The sequence below is a fragment of the Cnephaeus nilssonii genome (assembly GCF_951640355.1).
Source record: "Cnephaeus nilssonii genome assembly, chromosome: 20".
Classification (NCBI taxonomy): Eukaryota; Metazoa; Chordata; class Mammalia; order Chiroptera; family Vespertilionidae; genus Cnephaeus; species Cnephaeus nilssonii.
Genome location: NC_137091.1, coordinates 2,833,793 through 2,845,024, shown reverse-complemented (window position 1 = coordinate 2,845,024; position 11,232 = coordinate 2,833,793). Strand labels below are relative to the sequence as shown.

Sequence of the window (11,232 nt, the reverse complement as noted above, 5' to 3'; positions counted from 1 at the left end):
GCACCGCCTCGCGCCGCGCCTCGCCTCACCTTGCCTCGCCTCACCTCGCCTCGCCACCGCGCACCTTTGGGAACTCGCCTCCTCTCCCTTCCCCTGCTCATCCATGGGCCCTTCTGTCTCCCGGACCTCGGCAGCCGGTGCAGCGCCTTTCAGAGCGCAGGGCTGGGCTGCCGGTCTGCCCTTGGCTCTGCCTCCAGTAACGCCGAGCGGGCGGAGGACCCGACGCTGGGCACCCGCAGCCGCATAAGGAACTGAGGCAGCGCCCGGCTGGAGGCGCAGGACCGCGGGGGCTGAGGCGGGAACAAGCTAAAGAAGAGGCAGGCGAGCCAAGGACAGCCACCATGGCCTTCCCGCACTTTGGACACCCGTATGGCAGCGCTTCCCAGGTAAGAGGCGCCTCCTTGGGGGGCGGGGGCGACTGGATAGAAGGGGTACCCAGTGCACCGGCCTGTCCCTGAGCGCCCTCCTCTCGAATGGGTCTCCCGGGAAACCAGAAGCAGCAGGGACCAGGTAACTACCACCGTCCACTCTGACAGCCTCAGGTTCTAGCCGGGAACGTTCCACTCCCCCAGCGCAAGCTGGAAAAGCAAGTGACCCGAAACTTGGACCCTCTGACCCTGCGCTCAGGAGGCGGGTGGGGTCTCAGAGAGCTTCCAGACAGGCCTCCTTACTGTACAGATGGCCAGCAAGGTGGCCAGGAGGGTCTCAGGAAAGGAGACTTCCAGTCCAGGACGCTGTCCATCGCACAACTGTCCTGCTGCTGTTCGTTGTTGACCTCTGTTCTCTCCCCGCTTCCTTGGGTCGGTCCAAGCTCCCAGCTTCTGGTTCCTTCAGATTTACAGGCCTGTGTGGGTGTTGTACAGGGACCAGGGTTTCCTGGAGAAATTCTGGGATGCCCACCACTGTTCTCCAGTTTCTCTCCAGAGTGTGGGGTATATCTTCCTGGGGTCTAGTCCCTGCCCGACCTCTGACCGCCTTTGTGACCTTGGACAAGCCTGCATGCCTTTCTGTAAAATGGGAGTCTGTCTGTGTGAGATGGGATGAAGGTCTCCAAGGCCAACTTCTAGCTCTGCCTTTGCAGGACCCTGTGATGAGGAAGGGGCGGGGGTCTGCGAGGGAACCAGCAGAGTGGGCTTCTGAAGCCTTAGCAACAGCTTAGGAGCGTCTCTGAGGGCCATTTGGATGAATCTCCTCTTTGTATCATCCCTGTTCAGTGCTCAGCAGAATGCTCAGCACGCGGTGGCTTTTAGGTGATGTTGAATGAAGGAGCGATCCGGTGTGATCTCTGACCTCCCATGCCTTCTCTCTCGCCCCGCCCCGTAGTTTCTGGTGTCTGCAAATTCCAGCGCCACTTGCTGCGAATCCTCCCCGCACTCCGTCCCAGATGTAGCCTCGGGCTCCACCCCGGCCGCGGCTCTCTGCTTAGCACCCTACGATAGCCGGCTGCTGGGCAGTGCGCGGCCGGAGCTGGGCACAGCCCTGGGCATCTATGGAGCCCCCTATGCGGCTGCTGCAGCTGCCCAGAGCTACCCTGGGTACCTGCCCTACAGCCCGGAGCCACCCGCGCTATATGGGGCATTGGTGAGTGCAAGGGGTGGGACCCGGGTCTGTGCGCCAGAACCCACCGCCCAGGGGCAGAAGCCCAGCAACCGTGGGGAAATCCACTGTGACATCTCCAGGCAAATCTAGGAAGGATGCCCAGCCCCGAGGACAGGCAGTGGTGAGGGTTGTGGAAAGGGGCAAAGTCCATCTTTGCACCACGTTACAGTTTGCAGAAGTCCATGCTGTTTAGAAACATTTGCATCTCTATTCACACAGGAGGTAGGCAAGTCCCCACTTCCCTCAATGTACAGCTGAGGTCAATACCGTACCCAGAGTCACCGAGATACGCAGGGTCAGGGACCAGCTCTGCTGGAAACTGAGGCAGGGAAGTCCCCCAGCTGGTGGGGGGCGGGGAGGGACACACAAGTGGTAACAGTGATCATAACCCTAATATGTAACTACTGCTTATGCTGCACCAGGGATTCTGCCCAGCGCTCTTCTTCAATAGCCTATAGGGACCATTATTATCCCCATTTACCAAGGGGAAACAGAGGCATGGAGTGGTTAGCAACTGTTCCCAAGATCACACGGCCAATGCGAGGCAGTGGGTACTGGAATTTAACTTAGACCAGACTCCTCTGGAGTTTACAACCTTAGCAACTACCCCGCCTCGTCTCCTCCCCAAATGTAGGGAGAACTGAATTTTTTCTTCCTCCCCCACCAGAATGCACAGTATGAATTTAAGGAGACTGCAGGGACCTTCACTCCCAGCCTGTCCCAGCCGGGAGCCTATCATCCCTATGAGCCCACTCTGGGGCAATGCCCCTATGACCGGTGAGGTGCGGGGTGCGGGGTGGTGAGGTGTGGGGCAGTGAGGTGCGGGGTGGTGAGGTGTGGGGCGGTGAGGTGCGGGGCGGTGAGGTGCGGGGCGGTGAGGTGTGGGGCGGTGAGGTGCGGGGCGGTGAGGTGTGGGGTGCACTGGTGGCTGGCATGGAAAGTCCTTCCCCGTCCACTGCCCAGGTAGGGCTGCTCTGGGCAGCGAGTGGGGAGGGGGATGAGCCGGGAGGGACAGGAGCAGAGCCCATTCCCAGGCCGCACACCCTCTCCTGCCTGCTGTGCCGGCCTGGGACTGTGAGCCGGGTTCTCCCTGCAGGTACAACGCCGTGGAGCTGAGTGGTGCCGGGCGCAGGAAGAACGCCACCCGGGAAACCACGAGCACGCTCAAGGCCTGGCTCAACGAGCACCGCAAGAACCCCTACCCCACCAAGGGCGAGAAGATCATGCTGGCCATCATCACCAAGATGACCCTCACCCAGGTGTCCACCTGGTTCGCCAACGCGCGCCGGCGCCTCAAGAAGGAGAACAAGATGACCTGGGCGCCCAAGAACAAAGGCGGGGAGGAGAGGAAGGCAGGGGATGCGGCCGAGGAGTCGCTGGGCTGCCTACAGGGCGACACCAAAGGTACCAGCAATGTGCACCACCCCAGCTGCCTGCTGCCTGCGGGGTGGCTTTTATGGAAGGCACTGCTCGCTGACCCTGGCACCTGCAGGCCTCAGGGCCTGTGCCCACTGGTACCCTCTGCCCCGCCTTCCCTACAGAACCAGCTTCTTCTGGACTTTAAAGTACCACCTCGGCAGGGCCCTTCCTGGCCGCCTAAGCCAAGCAGCCCCCTAGTTCTTCTCTGTGGCCAGCCCCTTTATTTCCTTCGAAAAGCAGCTCTGTGGCCCCTTCGAGAACTCAGGGCTCCAGAGCCTTTCCCTGGATGAATGCCTAGGTGTCTGGCACATCTTTAGCTCTTGCTGCATCACATCCCACATCGGCCACCTGTGTGTGTGGAAATGCGGTAGAAATTATCCCCTCGCCTTTATATGGTTGAGAGACGTGTGGGTTTCCCTGGCCTGGGGGCGAATGGAGAGGAGGAGAAGTCCGGTGGGATGGGGTCAGGGCTGGGGCGGGCGTTCTCTCCCTGGGGCCAGGGTGAAGGCTGGTGTGGTCAGTCTGGTGGATGACTCCCAGAATGCCCCAGTGCAGGGCGAATCTCGCTAAAAGCTTCTGGGGATGGGCACTCCCGCGGATTTCCCCGGGGGCCTGCGCCTTTCTCACTCCCTCCTCACGCCCTGCAGACCTCGCTGCGAGCCGGGAAGCTCGGGGACTCCGGCTGAGTGACCTGGAGGACCTGGAGGAAGAGGAGGGGGAGGAGGAGGAGGAGGAGGAGGAAGAGGAGGCAGCGATCACAGCTATGGACAGGCTCGCAGAGTTCCACAAGGATGCACGGGCACTGCCGACCCCGTGCGCTGCAGCTCCCATGGGCCGGCCGGAGCGCAGGGAGTGCGGCCTGGCGGCGCCCCGCTTCTCTTTCAATGAGCCCCCGGGATCGGGAGAAGCTGACTTCCTCCGGGCGGAGCCAGGGGCCCCCACCCTGACCACGCACTACCCCTGCAGCCAGAAGCCGCGCATCTGGTCCCTGGCGCACACGGCGACAGCCCGCGCTGTGGAAGGGGCGCCTCCCACCCCGCCCAAGCCGCGGAGCCCCGAGTGCCGCCTGAGTCTCCGACAGCCCGCAGGCTCGGGCGGGCGACCCCCGGTCCTCAGAGACTCCGACCGTGACGAGCCTTGCCGCGGAGCCAGAGCCTTCGGGAAGCCCACGTTTGCGATGCAGGCGCTGCCCCTGAGCTGCGCTCCGTGCCCGCGGCGGAGGGAGGCAGCAGGGCAGTGCCAGTACCCATCCGGAGCAGAAGGTAGCGGGCCCCAATGGCGCCGGGACTGTGTCCAAAAGACCCCTGCCCGAGTGCTGCCGGGCCGCGGCATACCCTCTGGGACGCTTGGGCACGGCCGGGTTCCACCTGGCACGAGATGGGCCCACCGCACTCTTTGAAATGGAAGCTTAGGGATAGTAGTCCTAGCGTTCCCTCATTTTAAAGCCAAATAATAGTAATAAGCTCCGAGGGAGACAGTGACTGAAGAGATGGGCAACCTACCCCTCTGCACTGGCACCCGGGGACCTGCCAGGTGCACCAGGTGGGCACCATCACGACCCTCTGGCCCAGGTGCGCTGGCCCCTGCCCGCCCTGCGGAGGAGGGCAGTGAGCCCCTGCCATGCTTGTATCCAGGGTTTGCTAGGGCTGGGCAGGCCCTGGGCTCCCTGAAAAGTGTGAAGGGCAGGGCCTGAGGCACACAGTTTGCAAGGCCAGGGCTTAAGAGAGAGCTTCCAATCCTCTCTGCAGCCCCCGACACCTGGGGAGGGCAGCCCGGGGTGGTGAAGTCCTTGGAGCGCACTCAGCCCCCAGATCACCCCTAAGCAGGGTGTGACTGCCAATCAGTGTCTCCTTCCCACTGCCCCTCCCCGCTGGCTCTCTGGCTAGGCCTGGCGGAAGGAAATGTCACCCACAAAAGGCCATTCCCAGGAAATTGGCCGCCTCCAGCAATCACTGTCAGATTCTGCTCTCTGTGGTCATTCTCTCAGGGTTAGTGCGGGCTTAGGAAATTGGGTTACATTGTTATTTGAATTTACACACAAAGGGGTCCAAATGTTACTTCTGGCGAGCAAATTGCTTCTAGACCTTTGATTCCCTGCGGAGGAGACACCCCTGGCCTCCAATTTCCTAGGAATCTCCACCCTGAGGCCGCCGGGTTTTAATCAACCTTTCCTCTCTCAGCAGGTTAGCCACCGGTGCGATTTGCGGAAGCATCTTGGAAATCAGCCCTACTTCACCAACTCACCTTCACTCCAAGAAGCGGGGAGACCTCACCAGGAACTGGGGGCTCTCCCTACGCTTAAGAGACGGACAGACACACAGAAACCAACCCTCCCGCAAGCTCTCCTTGCACGCGGAGCTGGGAGTGGGGGCTGAGGGGCCTCACCTCAGATCCCAGAGGAAGTGGTAGGTTACCTTGGGGAAGGCGGGGCGAGTCTGCCTCCCTCCTCTGGATTCAGGGTCTGAGCTGCTCCCTCTCCTCGTCACCCCCGCCCCCTCACTTTGTAACTGCCATGCTAACCTGGCCCCTAAGGATCTCCTATGTCTACACCCTCCCCTCGCCCCCATTCCTTGTGTCCTTAAAAATAATCAAGCCGGACCTACGCTGTGTGGCCTCTCTGTTCCAGGGGCGATTGGAGAGGTGGGGGAGGACGGAAAGTGTCCAGGGGTTCCGGGGGACAGGGCGGTGTGGACTGCAGACCTCTGTCTCCAATTTCTGGGAGAGAAATTGGCAGGGTTTGGGTCCAGGTCCGGGCCCCTGCAGCTCAGCCCTCGGAACTCCGCGCTCTCTGCGCCAGCCCTGCTGTCTCCGGGCTGAATCCTGGGCGCCGGAGGTGGGGACTGAACTGTGAGGTCGGGGATGGTGGGAGCTGTCAGGATACTTGTCTGGAAGCTGCGTGTGTTTCCCTCGTACTTGGGTTTCAAGTTCATTGGGAGGATGGGACAATGGGGATCTTCGTGGCCGTCCCTTGGCACTGGGCGCTGGGACCCCGCGCTCCTGGGATGGGGCGGAATGGCGAAGTCCGACAGCTTGCCGGGCCGGCCGGAGGCGAGACGGGGCATTCTTTCCCTTAAACCAGTGTCAGCAAACACTTCCGGTCCCGGCCCACCAATGGGGCGGGGAAGGGGGCTCTGTCCCTCCGTGTGGGGAGCAGGACTGGGGGGCGGAGGGATGAAAGATTTCCAGACGCCCGCGCAGCGCCCGAGTGCGCGCGTCCTGGGCGCAGTGGCTTCGGTTTCAGCCAGTGCGCGAGCTCGCAGATGCTCAGGGGGAAGAGGGAGGAGCATCCGGGGCCGGGGCCTCGTGGGGAGTTGATGGGAGCGGGGATGGCAGCTGGGCCTCCCCTGCTGGGCTCCGCCGGACCCGCCCTGGTGAGGGGATGGCCTTTCAGACCCGCGCGGGTGCCAGCTGGCCAGTCCCGGGAGTCTGGAGTGGAGAGGGTCCGTGTCCTGGGGGGAAGGGAGGGAGAGAGATTTTAAGACCCGTGGAGGCTGCAGAGGAAGGGGGTGGTTAAACTGGGGGACAGGCCGCAGGCTATCTCCCTGACCCCCCTCCCCCGTCTTCCTCCCATGCTGGGAGTCAGAAGGGTCTTGAGGAAATGTTGAAATACCACTTGCCAGTGTTGAGCTGTTGCTGGGAAGAAGCAGGCTGGAGAGCCCAGGAAGGCTAAGAAAAGGGAATCCAGGCTCCCCAAGGGGCAGCTGTGCGCTGATCTTGCTGCCACACACCTTGCTCTTTAAAGAGAAGGCGTGGGCTAGGTGTGCATCCAGGCCTCTTACATGAATTTCAGTGTCTGCGGAAGAAGCAACGGACCCTCTGCTCCCGGGAGTGAGCATCTTCTGCAGCTCCTTGGCGGCCTACCTTGGGAGGGCTCCACCCCCACCAGTACACAGGGTGGGGCAAAGGTGGTTTTACAGTTGGTCGTATGAAAAGCAATGCAATAATTAATACATAATAATACAAGCACAAGCTCTGTGTTTCGAGCACACGTTCAACTGTCAATCTATGCAATCTGCTTTATTGGTGCTCTTTCTTTTTTGAAAGGAAACATCTTTGGTGACCAGCATGACACGTCAAAAAGGAGATTGTGTGACCAAGGGGGCCTGGGACTCAGGGAGAATTCTGGCTAACATCAGTCCCGGCCAGATTATTTTTCCAGAATCCCAGTTCCTAACCCTGTCAGTCATCTTCTCATAAACTTTCTATGACTTCCAGCCACCAACCAAATAAAGTCCAACTCAGACACTCACAGATCTTAGCACTACAATTTGACCCCAATGCAACGTGACACGACCTCGAATTAGTGCAGACTCTACAGGGTGAGATCCCTGTCCCGAGCAAGACTGCCCTCCCTTCGGACACCAGCCACAATTTAAAAAAAAATTTTTTTTTATTGATTTCAGAGAAAAAGGGAGAGAGAGAAATAGAAACATCAATGATGAGAGAGAATCATGGATTGCACCAGCCACAATCTGAGGGGTCCTCAGGTCACCTGAACTTCTGACCAAAGGGCTATAATTTGGGGGGGTTCCCATGACCCTGGTGCCTTGATATCCCCTCTGATTGGTCACTATTCCCTTAGACTGGTTACTATAGTAACTCCTGGGCTCAAAGGTTGAAGCTCAGGTGGGACCTGTGAAGTTCTTCCCCTCCCCCTTATTGTTTTCCTATTCCCCTGGGGCTTTCTCCTCTTTATTTTGTAAATATAGACCTGCTGTTCCCAGCTCCCTCATTCTATGGAAATGTACCTTCTGCTCTCCCAGCCCTGTGCTTCCCCCATGGTCCCCTTCATTTCCAAAATTCCTAAAATTTCCTAAACCTGTCCTATTTCACCCCCAAAATTCCTATTTCATCAGGAAGGTGGCCATCTGCAAGCCAGGAAGAGGGATTCGTGTTATTAAGCGGTAAATATTTATTTTAAAATTTGCATTATTAACCGGTAAACAATTATTTTTAAACCCACACTATTAACCGGTAAATTTTTTTTTTTAATCCGCACGACTAACTGGTAAATATTTATGGGGGGAAAAATCCGCATTACTAACTGGTAAATATTTATGAAAAAATCCGCATTATTAGCCGGTATGACTATTAGCAGGTGCACCAGTTAATAATGTGGATTTTTCAATGAAATATTTACCAGGTGCACCGGTTAATAATGCGGATTTTTTTCAATGAGCTATATGCTGGTATATGTAAAAAGATTCACTTTAATCCCTCCCTAACAAATATCTTACATAAAGGCACAGCCCAGACTGATTTATTTCTACTCTATGCTGAAAAGCATCATGACACACGCTCCTGGGCGCTGTGGGAGCCCCACTCTTCCCATCCTGGGAGAAGACTGTCTCCCCCTGTCCACGCTGAGGCATCTTCTCCCCGTCTCCTCATCTATTTCCAGCCACTGCTCAAAGCCAAGTGCGAAATCTTCCTTAAAGATCATGACCCACAAAAGTACAAAGCCCTTCCTCAGATGAGGAAACGGAGGCCAAACGGGAGGGCAAGGGACTGGCTCAGGGTCACAGAGTCTGTGCTGGGAGGGACCCCAACTTTCCACTCAGGGTCCTTTTGGGTTCCTCCTCTCCCCGCTTGCCCCCCAACACACACACACACACACACACACACACACACACACACACACACACTTCCTCTGGGAAGTTCCCTCCCTGCGTTCCTTCTGCTTCTGGACACAGATGCGCCTGCCCCTGCTCCCCGGGGACCCTCCAGCCACCCTCACTGACCCGTGGCTTAGGGTCCGGAAAATTAAACTGCGAAAAGATAAACATTATTTCCAGTCGGCTTTGCAGGATTAAGGCTTGTAATAAAGAGCATTAGCTAGAGGTTTCTTTCAAGGCGCTCTCGGCCACGCCTCCTCCTTAGGGACTATGTAGACCCCTCCCTCCTCAGGCTTGTTCCTGGGGCCCCGTAGGGTGTGGGGCTCCAGCTAGCCATTCTGTGGCCAGAGAGGCCCCTCAGCATCACACTGTGTCAGCACTCGCAGATGGGGAAAGTGGAGGCTCCAGAGAAGGCACCTACCCAAGCCAGAGGCCACATGGCTGATCAGGGAGTCAAGGATGGAGGCTGGGGGAGGAGGGGGGTCCTGACCCTCAACAGGGCCTCCAGCCAATCAGCCTTTTCCAGGAACAGTGAGCCTTGGGGAAGAAAGCCCACCTGAGCCATCCGGCCTCACCACCAGGACCTCAGGAGGGTGTCTCTCCATCTCTTGTCCGGAAGCCTAGCCTCTCCCTGCATCCCCCAAATCATAGCAGCCTCCCCCAACCCATAGCAGGAGCCTGCAGCCAAGGCTGTCCCCAAGACCTGGGCCTGGTTGCCTGGAGACAGTGGGGTGTGAGAAGAGCCAAAGAGTAGCCTGGGATCCCAGAAAGTGGCTCTCCATCCCATTCCCGCCTTACTATGGGAGGACCAGGCCCGTCCCCTCTCTCGGTCTCCCCTGCTGTAGGATACAGGGATGGGCTGGGATGGGCTAGATCTCCATGGGGCGGGGGGGGGGGGGGGGCTGGGTAGGGGGGCCTGAGAATGGCCCATCTGAGCCTGTGATTATCCCAGCCCCGGCCCCAGCAGCAATCTGTTCCCACCCTCTCTGCCCTCACTGAGAGCCTCCTGCAAATCTCCCCATATAATCTCCCAGAATCATATTTTGAATACTGTTTTGATTAAACACCAGAGCCAGGGGAGGGAGGGTACAGCCCTGCTCTCCCGGCGGAGCCTGCTGGTGCCCACCAACAGCTGGCCTGTGAGTGCCGCGAAGTGCCTGCCGGCAGATGCAGGGCGGTGCCCTTCTCAGGGCTGAGTCTGTAAGCACTGGACCTCCACACTCCCTTGATGGCTCAAGCGTCCCTTCCATCAGCTGGGGGCAGCCACCAGGGGCCCAGGTTGAGAAAAGCTGAACCAGTGTCTATAGATTCCACTCCCAATGGGAGTCAGTACCTTCGCATTGGACTCACCAGGTGACCTCTATGGTCACGTTTGGCTCTAAGATCCTATGACCCTGGTAGTGATAATAGCATGTGGAGCCCTTAGCATGTGCCAGACTCCATGCCATGTCTTTTCATTACCCTGACGCATGTAACAGTCCTGGAGAGAATTATATTATACTCACTGGTGTGCCCATCTACTGAATGAGGAAACAGAAGCTCAGAGGGGTAAGTAAAGAGACGTCCGTTATCCAGCGAGCATGCAAAGATGTCACACTCTGGGTATCGCTGATTCTTAACCACTAAGCTCTACTGTGAAGACAGTCTATTATTTTAAAACTAGAGGCCCAGCTCGTGAAGTCTCACGAGACCCAGACCTGCCGCGCCGCTGCAAGACCACAGACCCGCCGCTGGGAGACCCATCAGTGCACCTCCTGGTGACCGGTCGTTTGGTCATTACGGCATTACAGCCACTGGCCTTTTATAATATAGACTAGAGGCCCGGTGCACAAAATTCGTGCACGGAGGGGGGTTGTCCCACAGCCCAGCCTGTACCCTCTCCAATATGGGATCCCTCTCACAATCCAGGACTGCTGGCTCCCAACTGCTTGCCTGCCTGCCTTCCTGATTGCCCCTAACCACTTCTGCCTGCCAGCCTGATCACCCCCTAACCACTCTGCTGCCAGCCTGTTTGCCCCCAACTTCCCTCCTCTGCCGGCCTGGTCACCCCTAACTGCCCTCTCCTGCAGGGTTGATCACCTCCAACTGCCCTCCCTTGCAGGCTGGGTGCCTCCCAACTGCCCTCTCCTGCTGGCCATCTTGTGGTGGCCATCTTGTGTCCACATGGGGGCAGGATCTTTGACCACGTGGGGGCAGCTATATTGTGTGATGATCAATCTGTATATTACTCTTTTATTAGATAGGATAGAGGCCTGGTACAGGGGTGGGGGCCAACTGGTTTGCCCTGAAGGGTGTCCCGGATCAGGTGGGGGTCCCCTTGGAGCGGAGCCAAGCCTGGGGCTCCCTCCGAGGCCGGCAGCCATTTCTGTTGGGGTTATAATTTAAACTTTGTTGCCTTAAGCAGGTGGGCGCCGCCAGGGTGTGCGGAAAGCTTTGCTTCCCCTGTTGCTGGCGGCAACCCTGGCCTGCTCTCTCAAGCTCCATTCTGCCTCCATTTGTTTGAATTTGTTTACCTTCTATAATTGAAACTTTGTAACTTGAGTGGAGGCTTAGGCCTGGCAAGGGCAGGCGGAAAGCTTGGCTTCCTCTGTTACCTAGG

General features: G+C 58.1%; 1 protein-coding gene across 1 annotated transcript; it reads left to right on the top strand.

Annotated features, from left to right (window-relative positions):
• Window positions 1-341: 341 nt before the first annotated feature.
• On the top strand, window positions 342-5,333 carry IRX6 (iroquois homeobox 6; the record flags this gene model as incomplete). Its single annotated transcript, XM_079800036.1, has 6 exons — window positions 342-386; window positions 1,324-1,581; window positions 2,267-2,376; window positions 2,696-3,003; window positions 3,666-4,280; window positions 5,202-5,333. The coding sequence occupies 6 exons, from the start codon at window positions 342-344 to the stop codon at window positions 5,204-5,206; spliced, it is 1,341 nt and encodes a 446-aa protein (XP_079656162.1). The 3' UTR covers window positions 5,207-5,333.
• Between the last annotated feature and the right edge of the window lie 5,899 nt (window positions 5,334-11,232).